The 27,160-nt window shown below is 44.2% G+C and overlaps 1 protein-coding gene across 1 annotated transcript; it reads left to right on the forward strand.

The window, feature by feature from the left end:
* Positions 1-3,526: 3,526 nt before the first annotated feature.
* LOC143292354 (uncharacterized) lies at positions 3,527-27,017 on the forward strand. Its single transcript, XM_076602547.1, has 9 exons — positions 3,527-4,892; positions 4,998-6,386; positions 12,456-12,641; positions 15,476-15,599; positions 17,249-17,462; positions 21,842-21,940; positions 23,409-23,509; positions 26,331-26,444; positions 26,878-27,017. Exons 1-9 carry the CDS (start codon positions 4,830-4,832, stop codon positions 27,003-27,005), a joined length of 2,418 nt encoding a protein of 805 aa, XP_076458662.1. The 5' UTR covers positions 3,527-4,829; the 3' UTR covers positions 27,006-27,017.
* The last annotated feature ends 143 nt before the right edge of the window (positions 27,018-27,160 follow it).

A 27,160-nucleotide genomic window follows, 5' to 3' on the forward strand; every position in this document is an offset into this window, starting at 1 on the left:
CCACTGGCGACACACTGCACCCCCTACACATTAATTTATACCACTGACGACACACTGCACCCCCTACACATTAATTTATACCACTGGCGACACACTGCACCCCTTACACATTAATTTATACCACTGACGACACACTGTACCCCCTACATATTAATTTATACCACTGACGACACACTGCACCCCCTACACATTAATTTATACCACTGACAACACACTGCACCCCCTACACATTAATTTATACCACTGACGACACACTGCACCCCCTACACATTAATTTATACCACTGGCGACACACTGTACCCTTACACATTAATTTATACCACTGACGACACACTGCCTTCGTTCTCACTGCTAAAAATACACGGGAAAAACATTTGAGGACAAATCGTTGTGTGTGTGTGTGTGTGTGTGTGTGTGTTCAAGCAACCATGCTTATTTAGCAGTTATGCGTTGTGAGCATATTTGTTTCAACCAGTGTAGATATCTAAGAGCTTAACCCCCTCCCCCCTCACCACGCCCACCACTGACACAACACCCAGTCATTCAACAGTTTCTCTCTCTCTCTCTCTCTCTCTCTCTGCGTCGCACAGAGCTGAATAGGCTGGATCGGCTTAAACAATAGCAAGACACTCCGAACATGATCGCTAAGTGTGGGTGTCTACCATGTCTAGACAGAGTTGTTTTGTTTTGTTTTTTTAACGGAGGCGTGGTCTGTTGATCAGTCCTTCAGCACACTTTGACGCTCTCTTTGAAATTGACACCGAGGTAAACTTGTCGAAGGTTCTTTTGAAATCAAGTTGACTGGGAGCAGTCAGCGCACAGCGGTAATTGCTTTGGGGACCACTTACTCCGCCCACGTCTGTTTCTCAGTGTCTGTCTCTCTAGTCTGTTTCACTGTGTGTGTGTGTGTGTGTGTGTGTGTGTGTGTGTGTGTGTGTGTGTGTCTAGTCTGTTTCACTGAGTGCATGTCTGTCTCTCTAGTCTGTTTCACTCTGTGTGTGTGTGTGTGTGTGTGTGTGTCTAGTCTGTTTCACTGAGTGCATGTCTGTCTCTCTAGTCTGTTTCACTCTGTGTGTGTGTGTGTGTGTGTGTGTGTGTGTGTGTGTGTGTGTAGTCTGTTTCGCCGTCTCTCTCTCCGATAGTCTGTGTCGTTGTGTGGTCCTAAGCGGTTATGTACATACTTTCATTCATGCGCTTTATTTTGAAGTGTAATTGTGTGTGTGTGTGTGTGTGTGTGTGTGTGTGTGTGTGTGTGTGTGTGTGTGTGTGTGTGTGTGTTGCCTTTTCTTTATTTTTTCGCTTTTCTTTCTTATTTGCCCTTGAGGGCTGGATGTAAAAAAGCAGCAATGCTCACTCCACTACCCTCGTGAAATAAAAATTCGTTTCGTGTCAAGCTTTTTATCACTTTTCCTCTCTGTCTGTCTCCCCTCTGCGGCTACTAAAGTCCACGTCTCTCTCTCTCTCTCTCTCTCTCTCTCTCTCTCTCCACACACACACACACACACACACACACAGCCCAAAGGCCCTATATATAATTGTCGTCTCTGTCTAAAGCCCCTGTTTCTTTCTTTGTGTCTCAATCCAAGGCCTGACTAAGCGCGTTGGGTTACGCTGCTGGTCAGGCATCTGCTTGGCAGATGTGGTGTAGCTTATATGGTTTTGTCCGAACGCAGTGACGCCTCCTTGAGCTACTGAAACTACTGAAACTGTCTCAATCTGTTTCAGTCTGTCTTCAAGTTGTCTGTCTCTTCTCTGTCTCTCCCTTTATGTCAGTTAGCAGTTACTCTATCTTTGTCTTTCTGTGAGGAGGAAGCCGGGAGGCAGAATGGTCAAGACGCTCAGCTGATAATACAGAGTCCGTGAGGGTGTGGGTTCCAATCCCGCTCTCACCGTTTCTTCCAAGTTTGACTGGAAAATTAAACTGAGCGTCTAGTCATTCGGAAGAGACGATTAACTGAGGTCCCGCGAGCAGCACTGTGCACGTGGTGCACTGAAAAAGAACCCATGGCAACGAGAGTGTTGTCCTCTGGCAAAATTCCCCAGAAGAAACCAACTGTGATGGATGGACAATACACAGGCATCATTGGACTCAAGGCCTGACTGAGCGCGTTCAGTTGGTCATGAAGTTATGCTGCTCAGTGGTCTGCTCAGTGGGCAGGCATCGGACTAGCCAATGTGGTGTGGCGTATATGGGTTTGTCCGAACGCAATTACACCTCCTTGAGAAATTGAAACTGAAACAGTCTTTCTCACGGTTTGAGTTTGTCTCCCCCCTCTCTCTAAATCGTCTGTCATTTTAGTCGTGTTTCTCATTCTCAGGCTATGATATTCACTTTCTTCTTCTTTTTTTTTTCTCAGTTCTGTATCGAGCTCTTCTCTGTGTCTCTCTGACTGTTTTCTCTCTGTACACGGCAGCCTGTCTCTTTTGTGTCTGAGGCTGTCTGTGTCACTGTCTGCCTGTCCTTTGTCTGTCTGTGTCTGTCTGCTCAGTATCTCTGAGTGTCACCTGGCACACTGGCACCGCTGTCTTTCCAAATCGTGTTCCCACCAACACTGAACAGCTGCTGTGCGTCTTGTTTTTACTGACTCTCCCACGGCTTTGACTTCTGTATAACAACTGCTATCACGTGTGTATCAGTAGCAGGTAGCGGTACAGTAGCTGAGTTTCTGGTGAGAGCTTCAACTTCAGTTTACAACTTGATCGCTATCACGTGTGTATCAGTAGCAGTACAATAGCTGTAGTGCTGGTGGAATCTTCGACTTCTCCATGACAACAACTATCGCTGACGTATGTAGTCAACAGCAGCAGGTAGCAACACAGTAGCTGTAGCGCTGGTGTGAGCGTCGAGCGAGGAAAGCGCCTCCGTTCGATGTTTCGGAACCACACACAACACTGAACTGACTGCGCCAGTGCAGTCACGTTGGCGGAGGGATCTGTGGAAGTGCGGGCCAAGTTAGTTCCGCCTGTTTCCCAACACCCCGCCCCTCCCGACCACTCCCCTTTCATCCCCCCTCCCTCCCCCTCCCCTTCCTGCCAGCCCCCTGCCCAGCCGGCACGCACCGACTCCCCACCCCCTACCCGGTCCCCACGCCCTTGTCTGCTGGGTCACGCCCGTTCCCCCGCCCTTGATCTGTTTGAAGTGGTTGTTTGGGGCTTGGAGGACTTGTTCAGTTCGGGTGTCAGTGGACAGCGACAAGATCGTAACATAGTGGGCAGAAAGGTGCGGGGGGTAAGAATGGATACTTGGAAATAATTCTATAATTTCGTGAAAAGAAAAACAGCGAGAGAGAGGGAGAGAGAGTGCACTGTGATATGTGCCCTGAGTGAATCAAACTTCAGCTGAAATATCCCATGACAAGCGACCGAAGTCGATGCATCATTATCCCGGCTTCCTCGATCAGGCATGATTGACGACCTGGCTTCAGTTTACTGAATGAATATACAACAGCCCAGTACAGAGAACTGCCCTGATATTCCACAAAGCTTGTCACGAAGCCTCAGTGCTTAATGCGCCAACACGCCCTGTTCCCCGGGCTGTCAAACAGCACGTGTGGCCTTCTGTTGCATGCCACAACGCAATCACAAACGTACAGGCTGTTTGAAAAAAAAAAAAAAAAAAAAGCTATCTAATTCGTGATGAACTGACTCAGTGACTCATCGACAGTTTAGCGAAGAGACATACATTGTCAGGCAACACGACACAGGCAATACATATTTCGAGTGTCAGGATGGAGATCCTGGACCAAGTTCTAGCTGGACTGCTGTGACCTGATGAAAAGTGCTCAACAAACGGAGTTGGCTACTAATACTGAAATTAGCTTTGTTTTTCAACGGCGAACAGTGACTGAAATCAGACATAAATGCAACTGAACGACGGCACTGCTGCTGACATGACAAACTGACAAATCCCCAACAGCAGTCAGCCCGTCAGTTCACTGACTTGTCGTCTGTGACAATGACGTCAGCAAGAAGTAATATACCGGAAATCTACTTCATCCTTTTCTTCTTCCCTGGCCACAAACTGGAGCATTCAATACAGAGCTGAAACGAGATCCGGCAAACTGGTTGACGTGTGTTGGTCTGAGAAGGGTTTTTATGGCACTGAAGTTACAATACAATGTAACGGAAACCGCCACGCCCTCCGTTTGCACTTTGCCGACCCACTGTGTGGCCTTTCCCGCTTGCCACAGCTTATTTGCATACAGGTCGATAGCTCGCGGCGTGCTCCCGCCTGGCTATTTTGGGCACGGTGTTGTAAAAGCCCACGTGAACGAACAAAAGCTGGCTCGTTGCATCCTGGGTGACTTCAGAGACAAAGACAATTTTGTTTTTCGTTTCTTCTTGGTTGGAGGGAACAGCAAATATGCCTAAATCGTTTCTTGCTGATCAGTTAAAATAACAAGAAGCCTGACAACACGACGAAGAAAGAGGGAGGAGACGAGACACATTCCTTTGATATGTTGCGCTGGGTGGTGAATCTGTCAATCAAGCCTTGGTGGAGTCGCGTATGAACACTCTCTTCCCGTGGATTCATCCGCGTAGTTAAATAGTTCTGTAATACAGTTGTTTCTTTCGGGGTTATCTTGTCTTGCAGAGATAGCTTGATAGTATTTTTCGTCGTTCTACAACGTTTTGTTGATTTCGAGATTACAATTAGATCATGACTAGGCAGGATTTAGACGCGTAGGAATTTCAATATGGAAAAAAGGAAGGAAGGGCCACGAGACGCAGAGGAGTGCTCGACCATTGTTGTGGCTTTTGGCACAGTGTCAGGTTCTCTACATCTGTTTCTGTAAATCTGAAAATATACGTCCGAAAACATCACACAGATGACCTCCAATAATTCCAAACGATCTAACCAGGAGTATGTGACACCTGCCAGTTCAAACCAGGTAAGCGATCGTGGTTTTAGAGATAATAATTAACGCGTTTTGTCACATCGTGCTCGTTGGCCGCCATGATTATTAACACCCACGTCTTATGACTCCGCCTTTTAGGATGCCCAGCCGTCTCCACTGGCGATGCTGGCCGCGACTTGCAGCAAAATTGGAGCGCCGGCCGAAGAAGAGTTCGCACAAGCAGGAGGGGGTGCGTCTGTGCGCCTGATTGGGGCGGGGCAAGGTACTGGCCCCACCGGCGGAGAGATTGTGACCCAGGGGTGGGTTCAGTTGCCCACAGGAGCCATCGTGGACGCCAACGGCAAGCCTGTGACCAGCGTCTCTGGAACAGCGGCAGTGCCAGTGGGAGCTGCGGCCAACCTTGCCGGACAGTTGATACAACAGGCTGCCGGGCCTCAGATCGTGGCGACAGCGGGGCCCGGGGGTCAGATTACGTACAACATGATTCCGGGAAACGCCATGCCGACCTACCAGACAGTGAATATTGACGGGCAGGAGGCATTGGTCTTGGCGTCAGTGGGTGCGGGAAACACGGCAGGTCAGGCTGCTGCCTTCCTGCCAGGTGGAGGCACTCTGATGACGCCTTCAGGCCAGATCATCAGAGCCCAGGGTTTGGGTGGTGGTGCTGGCATGATTCCCAATATGGGGCTGGCTGCTGCTGCAGCACCAAGCATGGGAGCTGCTGCCAATGTGGTGAATATTGGCGGGAACTTGGTCAACTTGGGTGGACTGCAGCAGGCGGTGAGGCCGGCGGGTCCAGCAGGCATGATGCAGGGGGTGCAGACACTGGGCGGTGTTCAGGTGCAGCAGGTGCCCAGTGTGGTGCAGATCCCGGTGTCCATCAACGGTCAGACCGTGCTGCAGACAGTGCAGCTCCCCATGCAAGGCTTTGCGGGCCTTCAGCAGACTGCCACGCTGGGCAACGGAAGCATTGTTTCTCTGACGCCAACACAGACCAACGTGACCCAGGCACAGCCCAATGGAACCACAACACTCAACATTCCAACCATCACCACCAATGGCGACGATGGGACCGGTGTCAACAGCAAAACGCCGGATAAGACAGACAAGAACGGCAACCAGGCGGTGGCCAACGCTGTGGCTGCGGCTCAAGCCAACAACCTATTGAGTGCTCAGCAGGCTCAAAACCTGCTGTTCAACCAGGCCATGAACTCCAACACCATCGCCAACCTGGCCCTGACCCAGAACCAGGCCGGCATGGCCACGCTCATCCCTGTGAATGCCGCCAATGTGCTGAACGCTGGAGGGGGTCAGATGATCCTGACCTCCCAGGGCATGGCCATCACCTCCTTCCCCCAGCCCGCCATGACCTCAGCCACCTCCACCACAGCAGGGTCATCAGCAGCCACCACAGCCTCCACCCAGCAGCAGAACTCGGTCATCTCCACAGTGCTGCCTGGCGGTGGGCAGCAACTACTCACAGGCCAGAACCTTCAGGGACAGCTGCTGCCTCAGAACTTCCTGCAGGTGAGTGTTTGTGATCTGCTCTCTCTCTGCTGCTGCTGTGTGTTTGTTTCCTGTCTGTCTGAGTGAGTCAGTGTTTGTGATCTGCTCTCTCTTTCTGCTATGTACTGTGTTTGTTTCCTGTCTGTCTGAGTGAGTGAGTGTGATCTGCTCTCTCTTTCTGCTTCATGTATGTACTGTGTTTCAGTTTCCTGTCTGTCTGAGTGAGCAAGTGTGATCTGCTCTTTCTTTCAGCTGCTGTGTGTTTCAGTTTCCTGTCTGTCTGTTTGTCTTTAGTGATCATGATGTTTTTCTTTGTTTGTTGAGCCCATTGACTGATTCAGAGACAGTTACATTCGTAGTATTTGACTGTGTCAGTTAAAAGAAAAATGCCAGACCTTATTATTTTGTGTTTTTGTTGAGTCAGTATTTTTTCCTTGTTTAATTATTGAACACATTGACTGAGTGAGACCGTCATACTCATAGTATTTGACTGTCACTGTCAGTTAAAAGAAAAATGCTTGAGCTTACAACTACTACTGCTGGTTCTGCTGCTACTACTTATCATTATATTGTCATTATTTTTGTTTCTGTCTAGTGATCATAATGTTTTTCCTTGTTTATAACTGAGCCCATAGAATAGGTGGTACATTGATAGACTGATTCAGACTTACTCTTAGTATTTGACAGTGTCAGTAAAATGAAAAATGCCTGACCTTATTTAGTTGGGGTTTTTTGATTAGTAATTATGTTTCTGTTTCCAGTGAGTCTTAATGTTTTTTTCTTGTTTATTGAGCCCATTGACTGATCAAGATGCTAGTATTTAGTATTTGACTGTGTCAGTAAAAACTACAAATGCTTGACCTTATGCTTATTTTATATATATATATATATATATATATATATATATATATATATATATATGATGGTGGTGGTGTTATTATTATAACTAATATAAGTAGTAGTATGATAGTTTTTCTTTGAAAAAGTCTAGATTACTAGACCACACTTTTTTGGGGTGTTTTTTTTTGTTTTGTTTTTTTTGTTTGTTGTTTTTTTTGTTTCTGTTGTGTTTTTTTTGCAGATGATGCAGTTTAGAAGAAAAGAAGTAATTTTTTTTTATTGTGTTTTGCAAGAAAATATATATAAGATTATTGCCTTTTACTTACTCTTAGACACTGTTCCACTGAATTAAATAAAGTTAAAACTATTAGGAAACTGCTTCCACTTCCAGATGAATTCACTTTTATGGTAATTACAAACACTAGCAGATATTACTTGGGGAAAATAGAAAGAAAATCTTTCAAGTCGAGTAACTCAAGCTGTGATGTATCTTGTTTTTTGCTGTAGCCAACCCATCAACCGACACTTTTCCCTGGAGAGTATATATTAACATTTTTTCCCCTTGTACACCAGGTTATATTTTGACATTTCATGACATCAGTGTGATTCAACATTCACATAGCAAAAATATTTGGTCCATCAATGATCATCGAAAAAAATCATTATTTGTTGAGATACAAGGGTTATTTTTCAATATGATAATACTTATAATAGTAATAATAAGATGAAGAACAATAACAAATAATAAAGAACAAGATAAGATACCAAATGTGCTATGTTGACATAGCTTCAAGGAGCACCAGTTTTGTTGTTGTTGTTGTTGTTGTTTTTATAAAGTGTTATTAAAGGATTAATATAATTATGTTATCCATTACCTGTGGCAGCTTACTTCTTTTATCAAAATTAATGTACAAACATGTCAGATTTTGCAGTATATTCATTTCTGAGGGAAAAATTCTATCAAACATGCATCATATACTGTATTATGATGACAGTTTTCATTTTACTAAGTGTTCTATTACCAACAGAGTACGGTAGCCATTTTTTAACAAAATCACAGTAATTCATTTCCATTGTGTATACATGCTTTTCTAACTTGTATGATCTATACTTGAGGTCAAGCAGGAATGCTTGCAGAGTTGGTTTTATTTATTGATTCTGCTCCTATGTATAAAAAAATTTGCCCATAATAACATTAAATCTAAAGTATCATCCATTGTATTTTTATCATCAGTTCCAAACAATGCCAATTCAAAGTTCAATGACAGTCGTTCACAGTTTTCACATTTCTCTCTCAATAAGTAAATAACTTATTAAAGTCCTGCCAAAAAGTTTGCGAAACCGGACAAAACCATAAATAATGTTGCACTGTGTCTTTTTTCAATATAACAGAAATTACATTTGTCATCGTCAGCTACACCCATGTTTTTTAGGACAATATTTGATACTAAAATTCCATGACATATTCTAAGCTGAAACCATTTCATCTTTATTTCTTTGATTCTATTTATCTTTTTCAGTGTTTTCTTCCAGTCAATCTGAGTACCTAACCTATTTTCCCATTTCATAAAAGCTTTCATATAAAAAATTTCGTTTAATATATTAAAATTTTTAGACACTACAGATACATAGAGTGACAGACTAACACACAAATTTAATGTACAGAGGCACTGAGTGGATTAAGGCTTAACACCTTCAACTCTGTACAGGAGTACTTTTAGGGCATCAACTTACGTTTCATTTATATGGTCTCTTCGTTCCTACAAATGCATACCACAAGCAAAAGAGACTAACTTCTACAGTGTTTCCAGCTTGTCTACACAGTACATGTGTCAATTTTGATGCTTTGCATTTTCCTTAACAAGGCAAGGAAGCCTCTTGCTGAGGTTGTCAACTCCAGGCATGAATGGGCGTAGTTGTCCATTGGCATGTATGTTTATACTCACTAGGTCTGTGTGTTTTCTTCTAAGTTGTCAGTCCAAAGCTAACTAATATTTTCTTTTTCTTTCGTTTTCATGTAAATTTAGAGAATGGGATCATCAGAAGCAGTCATATGCATTTCTCTATATCTGTGTGTGTGTGTCACTGTGTGTGTTTGTGTCTGTGTGTCACTGTGTGTGTTTGTCTGTGTGTCACTGTGTGTGTTTGTCTGTGTGTCACTGTGTGTGTTTGTGTCTGTGTGTCACTGTGTGTGTTTGTCTGTGTGTCACTGTGTGTGTTTGTGTCTGTGTGTCACTGTGTGTGTGTGTGTCTGTGTGTCACTGTGTGTGTTGTCTGTGTGTCACTGTGTGTGTTTGTCTGTGTGTCACTGTGTGTGTGTCTGTGTGTCACTGTGTGTGTGTGTGTCTGTGTGTCACTGTGTGTGTTTGTCTGTGTGTCACTGTGTGTGTTTGTGTCTGTGTGTCACTGTGTGTGTTTGTCTGTGTGTCACTGTGTGTGTTTGTCTGTGTGTCACTGTGTGTGTGTGTGCCTACAAAGGAAAAACTAGGAACAAAAGCAAAGTGGTACAGGTGAACAACATCAGATCTACAGAGTTATTGTGAATTGTGTTGGTCTGATACCAGTAATAGCATTGTGCATTCTCCACAATGCAGATGTTGAGCTCTTACAGAAAAATGTTCCACATGTCGAAGCTACCTTCAGTTTGAATCGAGGAAACTGACGGGGAATAAAAATCAAAATTGGCACTGTATTCTGGTGCAGTTTACAGTATGCATGCAAGAGTGCCTTTATGTAAATGTACCCATTACTGCTTGGTAGAAGTTTTGATTATTTTTTCAGTGTTTGTTCACTCAATACCAAACTGCAGAGCAACAAACTAATGATTTTTTTTTCTTTTTTCTTTTTTCTTTTTTTCAGTTTGAAACTGCAATCAAGATCATGTTGCAGGAGAATAAGAGAAATGTACAAAAACCCATTTAACATGACCGATTTTACACACAAAAAGAAGTCCAGTGACAGACCAGCTGTCACATTGATGGGTCATTTCAAAATTGTATCTGTCAGTCAGTGTCAGTCACCAATGACCAACATGAAACCTAAACCCTGCAAATGATTATAGAATACTGATTTCATTAAAATAATGTTATATTGTAGTATACCATAATTTATAAGAATACTGGTTTACATAACATTAACAGTGTTGATGTGGACCCTCAGAACTCCATTCTATCCACTGACGGACAGTGTGTGTGTAGGCAGGGGATGGGTCAGGGAGGGTGACCCAAGGCCTGGAGGTATACTTGTTGAGGGGGAGGGGGACAGTGATTGACAGTTGGAATATATAACTCCATTCTATCCACTGACGGACAGTGTGTGTGTAGGCAGGGGATGGGTCAGGGAGGGTGACCCAAGGCCTGGAGGTATACTTGTTGAGGGGGAGGGGGACAGTGATTGACAGTTGGAATATATATGCTGATGCAGTTGGGGTGGTTGGAAGTTTTTAACTATTGATTTAGTAATTGAATTAATTAAAAGTTGTTCGTGTTGCCTCTTATTAGTCTTAATAAGAGCTATGGAAGTGCTGCCTTAGGATTAGGTATTGTTAGCCTGATGGCATTTTATTTTGTGAATTCTTAAGTGCTATATATTTTAGTAGTTGCATACTCTGTGTATGTCTGTGTGTGTATGTGGTGTGTGTGTTTGTGTGCACTTGTGTGTGTAGCATTAGGAGATACTTTCAATGCAATATGGTTGACTGCAATGGAGGTGCATGAGGATTCAATAATCTGTATAGCTTTTTCTGTTTGGTGCCTTTTAATTATCTTTTAAGTTTGAAATATTTTTATTTGTTTGGTTTTGCTTTGGACATGTACTGCTGCCAAAAAGCATGTTAGGAGGAGAATCTGGGCTGTGGTCAATCTTGGAGAGGGATAGTCTCCGCCAAGTTTTCCTGCCCAAGATTGACCACATGATAGAGTCAGCAGTGGTGCCTCCACAGTCCCACCCTGGGGTTGTGAATGATTTTTTCTGAGATGAAAAAGCCCTCTAAACAGTCACCCATAATGAATAACTTGATGGCCAAGGTGTATGTGTGTGTGCCCCTCCCAGAACTTCAAAACTCTTAAGTAGTCACCCATCAAAACTCTAATGATTAAAGTCCTCCATCAAAACTCTTAAGTAGCCCCCGATCAAACCTCGAACCTGGAATTAGTCACCTATCAAACCTGTAATTAGAGTCACCCATCAAACCTTATAAAGAGTCACCCATCAAACCTGCAATTCGTCACCCATCAAACCTGTAATTAGAGTCACCCATCAAACCTGTAAATAGGGTCACCCATCAAACCTGCAGTTAGTCACCCATCAAACCTGTAATTAGAGTCACCCATCAAACCTGTAATTAGAGTCACCCATCAAACCTGCAATTCGTCACCCATCAAACCTGTAATTAGAGTCACCCATCAAACCTGTATTCACCCATCAAACCTGTAAATAGGGTCACCCATCAAACCTGCAGTTAGTCACCCATCAAACCTGTAATTAGAGTCACCCATCAAACCTGTAATTAGAGTCACCCATCAAACCTGTAATTAGAGTCACCCATCAAACCTGTAATTAGAGTCACCCATCAAACCTGTAATTAGAGTCACCCATCAAACCTGTAATTAGAGTCACCCATCAAACCTGTAATTAGAGTCACCCATCAAATCTGTAATTAGAGTCACCCATCAAACCAGTAATTTGAGTCACCCATCAAACCTGTAATTAGAGTCACCCATCAAACCTGCAATTCGTCACCCATCAAACCTGTAATTAGAGTCACCCATCAAACCTGTAATTAGAGTCACCCATCAAATCTGTAATTAGAGTCACCCATCAAACCAGTAATTTGAGTCACCCATCAAACCTGTAATTAGAGTCACCCATCAAACCTGTAATTAGAGTCACCCATCAAACCTGCAGTTAGTCACCCATCAAACCTGTAATTAGAGTCACCCATCAAACCTGTAATTAGAGTCACCCATCAAACCTGTAATTAGAGTCACCCATCAAACCTGTAATTAGAGTCACCCATCAAACCTGTAGAGTCACCCATCAAACCTGTAAATAGAGTCACCCATCAAACCTGCAGTTAGTCACCCATCAAACCTGTAAATAGAGTCACCCATCAAACGTGTAAATAGAGTCACCCTTCAAACCTGTAAATAGAGTCACCCTTCAAACCTGCAGTTAGTCACCCATCAGAACGTGCAGTTTGTCACCTATAATAAAGAAGAATGCCAAGGTGTGTGTGTGTGTCCCTCACAGAACCTCCAGGTGCAGAACCTGCAGGGTCTGCAGGGGTTCCAGCCGGTTGGGGGTCTGTCGGGGCTGCAGGCCATCACACCCCAGGGCCAGATCATCAGTGGGGCCGCTGCCCTGCAGAACCTCAGTGCTGTGGCCCTGGCATCAGGAGGTGCCATCCAGGGCATTGCTGCCACCCCCATTCAGCAGGTAACACAACAGGTGTTTCTGCTTCTGCTTTTCCTTCTTCTCCTGCTTCTTCACCTGCTGCTGTTCTTCTTCTTCGTTTCTTCTGCTGCTGCTTCTTCTTAATCTTCTTTTCCTTCGTTGTCATCATTTTGTCCTCCTTCTCCACTGCTCTGCTTCTTTTTCTTCTTGATGTTGTTTTGGGTCAGTGGGCAACAAGTCCTGTATGTTGTTTTGGGTTAGTGGGCAACAAGTCCTGTATGTTGTTTTGGGTTAGTGGGCAACACGTCCTGTATGTTGTTTTGGGTTAGTGGGCAACAAGCTCTGTATGTTGTTTTGGGTTAGTGGGCAACAAGCTCTGTATGTTGTTTTGGGTTAGTGGGCAACAAGCTCTGTATGTTGTTTTGGGTTAGTGGGCAACAAGCTCTGTATGTTCTTTTGGGTCAGTGGGCAACAAGTCCTGTATGTTGTTTTGGGTTAGTGGGCAACAAGCTCTGTATGTTGTTTTGGGTTAGTGGGCAACAAGCTCTGTATGTTGTTTTGGGTTAGTGGGCAACAAGTCCTGTATGTTGTTTTGGGTTAGTGGGCAACAAGCTCTGTATGTTGTTTTGGGTTAGTGGGCAACAAGTCCTGTGTGTTCTTTTGGGTTAGTGGGCAACAAGCTCTGTATGTTGTTTTGGGTTAGTGGGCAACAAGCTCTGTATGTTGTTTTGGGTTAGTGGGCAACAAGCTCTGTATGTTGTTTTGGGTTAGTGGGCAACAAGTCCTGTATGTTGTTTTGGGTCAGTGGGCAACAAGTCCTGTATGTTGTTTTGGGTCAGTGGGCAACAAGTCCTGTATGTTGTTTTGGGTCAGTGGGCAACAAGTCCTGTATGTTGTTTTGGGTCAGTGGGCAACAAGTCCTGTATGTTGTTTTGGGTTAGTGGGCAACAAGTCCCACCTTGACTGGCGTATCACTGTATGTGTGGGCTTTTGCGTCATGACGGTTTTGCTAGCTGTGTTGTTGTTTTCATGACCCATGGAAAGCTGACATGTATGCTCTGCTTCTCTTACCCAGCATAGTTTACATTGTCACATGTGTGCTTTGTCCATTAATGTTTTTCAACCATTTGGGGGAAAAGTAACATGCATCTGAAGGTTTGTTTGGGGGAAAAAACAAGAAAAAGAATAAGATGAAAGTAGCACATGTATTTTGAATTACAACAAATTATGTATAATGTGAATAACACCATAATAGAATTATCAAAGTATGAATGCTGAATGTGCTGGGTGACACAGGTGGTGGGGATGGAGGATTCACAACATAACAGAATGATCAAACAATGAATGCTGATTTGGAGGGGTGGGGGTGGGGGGTTCCCAACATAACAGAATGATCAAACAGTGAATGCTGATTTGGAGAGGTGGGGGTGGGGGGTTCCCAACATAACAGAATGATCAAACAGTGAATGCTGATTTGGAGGGGTGGGGGTGGGGGGTTCACAACATAACAGAATGATCAAACAGTGAATGCTGATTGGGGGGGGGGGGGGGGTGTTTGTGTGTGTGTGTGGGGGGGGGGGTTCACAACATAACAGAATGATCAAACAGTGAATGCTGATTTGGAGGGGTGGGGGGTTCACAACATAACAGAATGATCAAACAGTGAATGCTGATTGGGGGGGGGGGGGGGGGATTCACAACATAACAGAATGATCAAACAGTGAATGCTGATTGGGGCGGGGAGGGTTCTTGACATACACAATGATCAAACAGTGAATGCTGATTGGGTGTGTGTGTGTGGGGAGGGGTGGGGGGTGGGGTTCACAACATAACAGAATGATCAAACAGTGAATGCTGATTGGGGTGGGGGAGGGTTCTTGACATTCACAATGATCAAACAGTGAATGCTGATTGGGTGTGTGTGTGTGGGAGGGGTGGGGGGGGGGTTCACAACATAACAGAATGATCAAACAGTGAATGCTGATTGGGGTGGGGGAGGGTTCTTGACATACACAATGATCAAACAGTGAATGCTGATTGGGTGTGTGTGTGTGGGGAGGGGTGGGGGTTCACAACATAACAGAATGATCAAACAGTGAATGCTGATTGGGGTGGGGGAGGGTTCTTGACATACACAATGATCAAACAGTGAATGCTGATTGGGTGTGTGTGTGGGGGTTTTCACAACATAACAGAATGATCAAACAGTGAATGCTGATTGAGGGGGGGTGGGGGTGGGGGGTTCACAACATAACAGAATGATCAAACAGTGAATGCTGATTGGGGTGGGGGAGGGTTCTTGACATACACAATGATCAAACAGTGAATGCTGATTTGGGGTTGGGGGGGGGGGGGGTGGATTCACGACATACAGAATGATCAAACAATGAACATGACTGGTGGGTGACAGGTGGTGGGGGTGAGAGGGTTCATGACATACAGAATGATCAAACAATGAACATGACTGGTGGGTGACACAGGTGGTGGGGGTGAGAGGGTTCATGACATACACAATAATCAATGAACATGACTGGTGGGTGACAGGTGGTGGGGGTGAGGGGTTCATGACATACACAATAATCAATGAACATGACTGGTGGGGGACACAGGTGGTGGGGGTGAGGGGTTCATGACATACACAATGATCAATGAACCATGACTGGTGGGTGACAGGTGGTGGGGGTGAGAGGGTTCATGACATACACAATGATCAATGAACCATGACTGGTGGGTGACAGGTGGTGGGGGTGAGAGGGTTCATGACATACACAATGATCAAACAGTGAACATGACTGGTGGGTGACAGGTGGTGGGGGTGAGAGGGTTCATGACATACACAATGATCAAACAGTGAACATGACTGGTGGGGGACACAGGTGGCAGGAGTGACAGGCAGTGGCACCAGTACCCCGGTGACACCTGGCCAGGCTGTTGCCATGGCACCAGCTCCTGCCCAGAATCAGGCCACACAGGCCCTGCCTGCAGGCGCCCAGATCATCTGTGAGTATTGGTGTTCCGGAACTGGCTGGAGACTGAGAGCTGAGGTTATTCAGAGAACAGGAGGGGAAGAAGTTATCTTTCTGTCGTGCTGCTGCTGCTGTTGTTTATCTTATAATTAATCATTTATGGAAATCTTATTTATATGTCATTATTACTATGATGTCATTGTTCTCATTTATTCTTTCTTGAATATTATTGTTTGTATTGGTAGAAGGCATCAGAGTGTTGTGTTAATGCTTTTACAGGGCAGTTCTTAAACATCAGACAAAAAAAGAAAAAAACCTTGAACAGATTCAAGAATATTCTTCCAAAGAAAAGCTTATGTTATTACTTATTTTCTGATATAAATCAATATGTGGTTTATTGATAAATTCTTTTTTGCATTGTATGAAAGTCTCTTAAACACACTTACTCACACACACACACACACACACACACACACACACACACACACTCTCTCTCTCTCTCTCTCTCTCTCTCTCTCTCTCTCTCTCTCTCTCTCTCTCAGTCTCCCCCCTCACTAACCTCTAAATACATATTCCATTCCCATCAACTCTCAACAACAGCACTTGAATTAATAATAACTTTGCTTCTCTAAGATCTGGTATGCTCCTGGCTCTGTGATGATTAATCTAAAGTGACCAGTGCTCTTCATTTTTTCTTTCTGTCTTTTTTCTTTTTCTCCATATGTATGACTCATGTTTGTGAGTAAGCATAAAATTTCTTTTATGAGGTGTTACTCGCCCTTGCTGTTTGAACTTACTAGCAACGTTATTTCCATCAGATTTACATAGTGATACATGTAATGAGTGTAAATATATATCTGGTGTACAACTCTACGTGTCTTAACACAACAGCAGATGGTTAAGTCGGCCAATATGCTAATATCTCCATGGTTAGACTGTATAAAGTCATTCATTTGTTTAATTCAGTCATTTCATTCATTCGTTTCATTCATTCATTCTTTCTTTCATTCATTCCATTCATTGCTTTATTCATTCATTTCATTCATTCCATTCATTGCTTTATTGATTTCATTCATTCTTTCATTCGGTCATTCATTCATTGAATCGATTCATTCATTCTTTCATTCATTTCATTTGTTGATTCATTTCATTCATTTTTCATACATTCATTTTCATTCATTTTTTCATTCAGTTCATTCATTCATCCATTCATTCATTCTTTCATCCATTTAATTTATTCTTCTATCTGTCCATTTGTTCATTCATTTGTTCTTTCATTCATTTCATTCATTCACCCATTTAAGTGATTTATCCATTCATTCAGCCATTCTTTCATGCATTTCATCCATCCATCCATCCACCCATGATTCACTGTGTGTCCCAGCCACAACCAGCATTTCATCCATCCATCCATCCATCCACCCATGATTTACTGTGTGTCCCAGCCACAACCAGCATTTCATCCATCCATCCATCCATCCACCCATGATTTACTGTGTGTCCCAGCCACAACCAGCATTTCATCCATCCATCCATCCATCCACCCATGATTCACTGTGTCTCCCAGCCACAACCAGCATTTCATCCATCCATCCGTCCACCCATGATTCACTGTGTGTCCCAGCCACAACCAGCATTTCATCCATCCATCCATCCACCTATGATTCACTGTGTGCCTTCCAGCCACAACCCAGCTGCAGCAGGACCCCAATGACCCCAGCAAGTGGCAGATCGTGGCCACCACTCAGCCCCAGCCTGCCCTGGCCGCCAGTCCGGGGGCCTCTGGTACTGGGGGCAACGCCACCACCCCCTCCCCCTCTGACACCTCCTCCACCCCCGGCAGTCGCCGCCTGAAGCGTGTGGCCTGCAGCTGTCCCAACTGTCAGGACTCTGGCAGGTCAGGAGCTCACTGTCGCTCATTCATTTCTCTTTTTTTTTTTTTTTCCTTTTTTTTTTTTTTTTTTTTTTTTGATTGTTTTTCTTGTTTTTGTTTTAAAAGTTTGTATATGCACTGCCCAGGGACAGAAGCTGTAGGAAATGTTCAACAGTTCACCTACCTGCAATGAAGGATCCAAATTAAGAATTCAAGGCCAGCAAAGACAGCATCAGCACTGTCCAGACTGAAACCTGTATGGAAGGACATTATCATCTCCGTGGAACACCAGATCAGACCCCTCTGTGGACACATACATTCCATGTTCCTGTATGTGTACAAGACATGGACACTCCGGGTGAAACTGGAAAGAAATCCAGCCATGGAAATGAGGTGTTGTTACAAGATACACTGATCACAAGCCATGGAAATGAGGTGTTGTTACAAGATACACTGATCACATCAGTGAACAAATGTGCCAGACCATCATGCACCACAGTGGACCTGATGAAGATCTGTTGACAGACCATCATGCACCACACTGGACCTCATGAAGATCTGTTGACAGACCATCATGCATCACACTGGACCTCATGAAGATCTGTTGACAGACCATCATGCACCACACTGGACCTCATGAAGATCTGTTGACACACCATCATGCATCACACTGGACCTCATGAAGATCTGTTGACACACCATCATGCATCACACTGGACCTCATGAAGATCTGTTGACACACCATCATGCATCACACTGGACCTCATGAAGATGTTGACAGACCATCATGCATCACAGTGGACCTCATGAAGATCTGTTGACAGACCATCATGCACCACACTGGACCTCATGAAGATCTGTTGACACACCATCATGCACCACACAGGACCTCATGAAGATCTGTTGACAGACCATCATGCACCACACAGGACCTCATGAAGATCTGTTGACAGACCATCATGCATCACACTGGACCTCATGAAGATCTGTTGACAGACCATCATGCACCACACTGGACCTCATGAAGATCTGTTGACAGACCATCATGCATCACACTGGACCTCATGAAGATCTGTTGACACATCATCATGCATCACACTGGACCTCATGAAGATCTGTTGACACACCATCATGCATCACACTGGACCTTAAGATCTGTTGACAGACCATCATGCATCACACTGGACCTTAAGATCTGTTGACAGACCATCATGCATCACACTGGACCTCATGAAGATCTGTTGACAGACCATCATGCACCACAGTGGACCTCATGAAGATCTGTTGACAGACCATCATGCATCACACTGGACATCATGAAGATCTGTTGACAGACCATCATGCATCACAGTGGGCCTCATGAAGATCTGTTGACAGACCATCATGCACCACAGTGGACCTCATGAAGATCTGTTGACAGACCATCATGCATCACACTGGACCTCTTGAAGATCTGTTGACAGACCATCATGCATCACACTGGACCTCATGAAGATCTGTTGACAGACCATCATGCATCACAGTGGACCTCATGAAGATCTGTTGACAGACCATCATGCACCACACAGGACCTCATAAAGATCTGTTGACACACCATCATGCATCACACTGGACCTCATGAAGATTTGTTGACACACCATCATGCATCACACTGGACCTCATGAAGATGTTGACAGACCATCATGCATCACACTGGACCTTAAGATCTGTTGACAGACCATCATGCACCACAGTGGACCTCATGAAGATCTGTTGACACACCATCATGCATCACACTGGACCTCATGAAGATCTGTTGACACACCATCATGCATCACACTGGACCTCATGAAGATCTGTTGACAGACCATCATGCATCACACTGGACCTTAAGATCTGTTGACAGACCATCATGCATCACAGTGGACCTTAAGATCTGTTGACAGACCATCATGCACCACAGTGGACCTCATGAAGATGTGTTGACAGACCATCATGCATCACACTGGACCTCATGAAGATGTTGACAGACCATCATGCATCACAGTGGACCTCATGAAGATCTGTTGACAGACCATCATGCATCACACTGGACCTCATGAAGATCTGTTGACACACCATCATGCACCACACAGGACCTCATGAAGATCTGTTGACAGACCATCATGCACCACACAGGACCTCATGAAGATCTGTTGACAGACCATCATGCATCACACTGGACCTCATGAAGATCTGTTGACAGACCATCATGCACCACACTGGACCTCATGAAGATCTGTTGACAGACCATCATGCATCACACTGGACCTCATGAAGATCTGTTGACACATCATCATGCATCACACTGGACCTCATGAAGATCTGTTGACACACCATCATGCATCACACTGGACCTTAAGATCTGTTGACAGACCATCATGCATCACACTGGACCTTAAGATCTGTTGACAGACCATCATGCATCACACTGGACCTCATGAAGATCTGTTGACAGACCATCATGCACCACAGTGGACCTCATGAAGATCTGTTGACAGACCATCATGCATCACACTGGACATCATGAAGATCTGTTGACAGACCATCATGCATCACAGTGGGCCTCATGAAGATCTGTTGACAGACCATCATGCACCACAGTGGACCTCATGAAGATCTGTTGACAGACCATCATGCATCACACTGGACCTCTTGAAGATCTGTTGACAGACCATCATGCATCACACTGGACCTCATGAAGATCTGTTGACAGACCATCATGCATCACAGTGGACCTCATGAAGATCTGTTGACAGACCATCATGCACCACACAGGACCTCATAAAGATCTGTTGACACACCATCATGCATCACACTGGACCTCATGAAGATTTGTTGACACACCATCATGCATCACACTGGACCTCATGAAGATGTTGACAGACCATCATGCATCACACTGGACCTTAAGATCTGTTGACAGACCATCATGCACCACAGTGGACCTCATGAAGATCTGTTGACACACCATCATGCATCACACTGGACCTCATGAAGATCTGTTGACACACCATCATGCATCACACTGGACCTCATGAAGATCTGTTGACAGACCATCATGCATCACACTGGACCTTAAGATCTGTTGACAGACCATCATGCATCACAGTGGACCTTAAGATCTGTTGACAGACCATCATGCACCACAGTGGACCTCATGAAGATCTGTTGACAGACCATCATGCATCACACTGGACCTCATGAAGATCTGTTGACACACCATCATGCATCACACTGGACCTCATGAAGATCTGTTGACAGACCATCATGCATCACACTGGACCTTAAGATCTGTTGACAGACCATCATGCACCACAGTGGACCTCATGAAGATCTGTTGACAGACCATCATGCATCACACTGGACCTCATGAAGATCTGTTGACACACCATCATGCATCACACTGGACCTCATGAAGATCTGTTGACAGACCATCATGCATCACACTGGACCTCATGAAGATCTGTTGACAGACCATCATGCATCACACTGGACCTTAAGATCTGTTGACAGACCATCATGCATCACAGTGGACCTTAAGATCTGTTGACACACCATCATGCATCACACTGGACCTCATGAAGATCTGTTGACAGACCATCATGCATCACACTGGACCTCATGAAGATCTGTTGACAGACCATCATGCACCACAGTGGACCTCATGAAGATCTGTTGACAGACCATCATGCATCACACTGGACCTTAAGATCTGTTGACAGACCTTCATGCATCACACTGGACCTCATGAAGATCTGTTGACAGACCATCATGCACCACAGTGGACCTCATGAAGATCTGTTGACAGACCATCATGCATCACACTGGACCTTAAGATCTGTTGACAGACCATCATGCATCACAGTGGACCTCATGAAGATCTGTTGACACACCATCATGCACCACAGTGGACCTCATGAAGATCTGTTGACAGACCATCATGCATCACACTGGACCTCATGAAGATCTGTTGACACACCACCATGCACCACACTGGACCTCATGAAGATCTGTTGACACACCACCATGCACCACACTGGACCTCATGAAGATGATCTGATGTCATTTTGTTTTAGGGTATTAGAAAATGTGACATGAGGTTTCAGAAACAGTATGAATTTTGTTTGCTGATATTTCTTGGAATGCTTTACTGTTTTTCAGCGTATGGTGGTGTGTTTGATTCCATTTATTCCATAGGATGCATTTGTATGTGTGTGAGTGTGTGTGTGTACGTGAGTGTGTGTGTGTGTACATCTTCATCTTCAGAGCAGCGTATGCGTTGCCAGGGACCAGTCAGTAGTCGTGGTTGTGGAATGTTTTTGCTTCACAGTTATGTGTGATGACTAATTTTGAAGAAATGTATGACTGACACTTGTCCACAGAAACACTAGTGGGGACAACAAGAAGAAGCAGCATCTCTGTCACATGCCGGGCTGTGGAAAGGTCTACGGCAAGACCTCTCATCTTCGCGCGCATTTAAGGTATATTACTGTTCAAAAGAATTTTGTTTGTTGTATTGATTTTGTTACAGCAGATTTCTCTGTGTGAAAGTCAAGCAGCTCTCCCTTCATGGAGCGCATTACCACAGTGAGTGACATGCACTTCTTTGACTGGCTTGTGTCATGAATATTCTGAAGTGGACACTGAATTAACTAGAATGAACATAAAAGAAACATTGAAACGACAGTTTCAGTCTCAGTCAGCCTTGTCTAGGTTGCTCTGTGCAGATTAGGACAAAATAGCTACATGTTGTGGTGTGCCTGAGGTGATGGCAATGTCTCCTTTACCACTGAATTAAAAGAATTGTGGTGTGCCTGAAGTAATGGCAATGTTTCCTTTACCACTGAATTAAAAGAATTGTGGTGTGCCTGAAGTAATGGCAATGTTTCCTTTACCACTGAATTAAAAGAATTGTGGTGTGCCTAAGGTGATGGCAATGTCTCCTTTACCACTGAATTAAAAGAATTGTGGTGTGCCTGAGGTGATGGCAATGTCTCCTGTACCGCCCAGTTAAAAGAATTTCTTAGATAATGGACATAATAAAACAAACATACTGACCAGAAGGCAGACGTGGCGGTATGGGGAACTGGAAGAGCGGAGTGGAGCCGATGCCACTGGAAACCTGCTGAGGATGGGATAGCCAAAAATGTGAAAAGTTCAGAAAGAAAATTGTCACTTCTGTGTTCTGTGTGATAGTGGTGGCATCACTCCAGCACCACTCATTTTGAGGGCCTCATACCTGGCCTCATCTGAGTTCATCGGTCTCAGTCCCAGCACCAGCAACTTACAGGGAACCATTGATGTTAGGTCACCAGGAGGCCGCACACCAGAGGAGACCCTGCACTGTTGCTGAGTCACTTCTGTGGTTTTCAATCAGGCCTGTTCTGGTTTAACTTGTTCAGGACACCACCTACTACATCCCCTTCTGAGAACAATAATGGCTTAGTCATAGAGCCAAAGTGAGTGAGCCCCCCACCCCCCCCACCCCCGCCCCCGGATTGGAGACCACCACCACGTTTCTCTAGCAACAGTTCCCCAGAAACTCGAGACAATGAAGACCATGACAAAACTCACCCCAAGCACGAAAGTGGAGAGACATTGAAACTGAGGTCACCATGAGAGCAGGGCATGAAAGGCCACATAATTCAGGACTTTTTCTTTATATAGATGATGAAGGAGGAGGAGGAGGAGGATGACAATGCTGCTGTGGAGGTCCATTTCAGGTTTGGGACTACATGACAAGGCTGTACTCAGCATTTCCTGTCATGATATCGGCAAAGCGTCATTAGTTCTGTGTTGATTGTAACTATACTGCTTGTCACTTGCTTTAACATTGTTGTTTTTACCTTGTTCTCATGATCTGATGGATGTGTTTTCACCTTTGTGAATAAAAAAAAAAGAAAAAAAGAAGAAAACAACAACAAAAAACCAACTGGTGACTGTTGACAGGTGGCACACAGGAGAACGGCCGTTTGTGTGCAACTGGATATACTGCGGGAAGCGGTTCACACGATCAGATGAACTCCAGCGACACAAACGGACACACACAGGTCAGTGCTGATTAGTGCATTGCAGTGTATTGTAGTGCATTGTACAGTATTGTGGTGGATTGTCCTTTAGAATTTTGCCAGAGACAACCTCTTTGTTGCCATGGGTTGTTTTACGGGTGTTCAGTTCATGCTGTACCTAAGACATCATTGTACTGTCCCATATGGAAGATTAGCATCCAGACCACCACAATGTCTGTCCCATATGGAAGATTAGCATCCAGACTATCACAGTGTCTGTCCCATATGGAAGATTAGCATCCAGACTATCACAGTGTCTGTCCCATATGGAAGATTAGCATCCAGACCACCACAATGTCTGTCCCATATGGAAGATTAGCATCCAGACCACCACAATGTCTGTCCCATATGGAAGATTAGCATCCAGACCACCACAATGTCTGTCCCATATGGAAGATTAGCATCCAGACCACCACAATGTCTGTCCCATATGGAAGATTAGCATCCAGACCACCACAATGTCTGTCCCATATGGAAGATTAGCATCCAGACCACCACAGTGTCAAGTGCAGAGGAGAATAAAAATTATTGTCTGTATTTGGACTCCAGTTGGTGGACACATCGTTCTGATCTCATACTTTGCCATATGGCCACCACTGCCTCACTGTGATAATGAGTCACTGTTCTGATGATTTACTACAATCACTGCCCCACTGTGATAATGAGTTGTCACTGTTCTGATGATTTACTACAATCACTGCCCCACTGTGATAATGAGTTGTCACTGTTCTGATGATTTACTACAATCACTGCCCCACTGTGATAATGAGTTGTCACTGTTCTGATGATTTACTGTGATCACTGTCCCACTGTGATAATGAATGAGTTGTCACTGTTCTGATGATTTACTACAATCACTGCCCCACTGTGATAATGAATGAGTTGTCACTGTTCTGATGATTTACTACAATCACTGTCCCACTGTGATAATGAATGAGTTGTCACTGTTCTGATGATTTACTGTGATCACTGTCCCACTGTGATAATGAGTGAGTTGTCACTGTTCTGATGATTTACTACAATCACTGCCCCACTGTGATAATGAGTTGTCACTGTTCTGATGATTTACTACAATCACTGTCCCACTGTGATAATGAATGAGTTGTCACTGTTCTGATGATTTACTGTGATCACTGTCCCACTGTGATAATGAATGAGTTGTCACTGTTCTGATGATTTACTACAATCACTGCCCCACTGTGATAATGAATGAGTTGTCACTGTTCTGATGATTTACTGTGATCACTGCCCCACTGTGATAATGAGTTGTCACTGTTCTGATGATTTACTACAATCACTGCCCCACTGTGATAATGAATGAGTTGTCACTGTTCTGATGATTTACTACAATCACTGCCCCACTGTGATAATGAATGAGTTGTCACTGTTCTGATGATTTACTACAATCACTGTCCCACTGTGATAATGAGTTGTCACTGTTCTGATGATTTACTACAGTCACTGCCCCACTGTGATAATGAATGAGTTGTCACTGTTCTGATGATTTACTACAATCACTGCCCCACTGTGATAATGAGTTGTCACTGTTCTGATGATTTACTGTGATCACTGTCCCACTGTGATAATGAATGAGTTGTCACTGTTCTGATGATTTACTACAATCACTGCCCCACTGTGATAATGAGTTGTCACTGTTCTGATGATTTACTACAATCACTGCCCCACTGTGATAATGAGTTGTCACTGTTCTGATGATTTACTACAATCACTGCCCCACTGTGATAATGAGTTGTCACTGTCCTGATGATTTACTACAATCACTGTCCCACTGTGATAATGAGTTGTCACTGTTCTGATGATTTACTACAATCACTGCCCCACTGTGATAATGAGTTGTCACTGTTCTGATGATTTACTACAATCACTGTCCCACTGTGATAATGAATGAGTTGTCACTGTTCTGATGATTTACTACAATCACTGCCCCACTGTGATAATGAGTTGTCACTGTTCTGATGATTTACTACAATCACTGCCCCACTGTGATAATGAATGAGTTGTCACTGTTCTGATGATTTACTACAATCACTGCCCCACTGTGATAATGAGTTGTCACTGTTCTGATGATTTACTACAATCACTGTCCCACTGTGATAATGAATGAGTTGTCACTGTTCTGATGATTTACTACAGTCACTGCCCCACTGTGATAATGAGTTGTCACTGTTCTGATGATTTACTACAATCACTGCCCCACTGTGATAATGAGTTGTCACTGTTCTGATGATTTACTACAATCACTGTCCCACTGTGATAATGAATGAGTTGTCACTGTTCTGATGATTTACTACAATCACTGCCCCACTGTGATAATGAGTTGTCACTGTTCTGATGATTTACTGTGATCACTGCCCCACTGTGATAATGAGTCACTGTTCTGATGATTTACTACAATCACTGCCCCACTGTGATAATGAGTTGTCACTGTTCTGATGATTTACTACAATCACTGCCCCACTGTGATAATGAATGAGTTGTCACTGTTCTGATGATTTACTGTGATCACTGCCCCACTGTGATAATGAATGAGTTGTCACTGTTCTGATGATTTTCTGTGATCACTGTCCCACTGTGATAATCAAATGAATCAATGTTCTGATGATTTATTATAATCACTGCCCCAAGGTGATAAAGAGCTTTCACTGTTATGATTCACAGTAATCATCAGCAGTTCTACTTCCTTGTGTAACTGAGGGAAATGTACCAAACATTTCTTTGGGTCAGGTGTCAGTGTTTTGTGTTGTATTTTGGTTGTTATCTGGGTTTCTTGTTTTGTCAACAGGTGAAAAGAAGTTCCACTGTCCAGAGTGCAACAAACGGTTCATGAGGAGTGATCACCTGTCCAAACACACCCGGACACACCAGAACAAACGCCTAGCTGGTTCGGAAGCGATGAGTAAGTTAGTTATTAATTTACTATTTAAAATGATGGTTTGGAAGCAGTCAGTGGGTCAAGTGAATTTAACGTTGAAAATCATGGTTCGGAAGTAGTGAGTCGTACTGATTTAGTATTCAAAATCATGGTTCAGAAGCGATAAGCCATAGTAATTTAGTGTCTTGAACCATAAGTTTGGAAGCAGCAGGTCAGACTAATTCATATTGATGCAGCTGTTCTGGGGGGAAGGGGGGGGTGTGACTTTTAATGGTTTATGGATCAGTAAACATGTTTAATCTCTCTCCAGAATTAGAGGAAGGAGAATGATAATGAGTTGAAATATTTTACAAGAATAATAATGAGTTGAAATATTTTACAATCTTTTTTCTGTTCAGAACTGGAGGAAGGAGAATGATAATGAGATGTAATATCTAACAATCTTTTTCCTTTCCAGAATTGGAGGAAGGGGAAGTGGAGGAGGACGAAGAGGAGGAGGATGATGAAGAAGAGATGCCAGAAGGCAACACACTGATGACAGTGACTCTGGCAGCGGGGGGGCACCAGGATGCAATGCCGTCCTGAGGAAGGGAGGGGGGACTACAAACCCTCTCTCCTCCCCCACCACCTTCCATCTGTGATATCATTCAGCCAGCCCTGTGGTGGAGGGCAGCACACCCCTGTGTTGTGTCATCGCCTGGTGACCGGTGTGTGCTGATTTCTGCCACATGGCTGTCATC

This window comes from Babylonia areolata, chromosome 18, assembly GCF_041734735.1.
Source record: "Babylonia areolata isolate BAREFJ2019XMU chromosome 18, ASM4173473v1, whole genome shotgun sequence".
NCBI classification, from domain to species: domain Eukaryota; kingdom Metazoa; phylum Mollusca; class Gastropoda; order Neogastropoda; family Buccinidae; genus Babylonia; species Babylonia areolata.

Bases quoted from the DNA above. Each gene is read 5' to 3' on its own strand.
- LOC143292354 (XM_076602547.1), top strand. From the start codon at position 4,830: ATGACCTCCAATAATTCCAAACGATCTAACCAGGAGTATGTGACACCT. The intron at 4,893-4,997 runs GTAAGCGATCGT...TCCGCCTTTTAG, and splicing joins CACCTGCCAGTTCAAACCAG to GATGCCCAGCCGTCTCCACT. The intron at 23,510-26,330 runs GTCAGTGCTGAT...TTTTGTCAACAG, and splicing joins ACACAAACGGACACACACAG to GTGAAAAGAAGTTCCACTGT.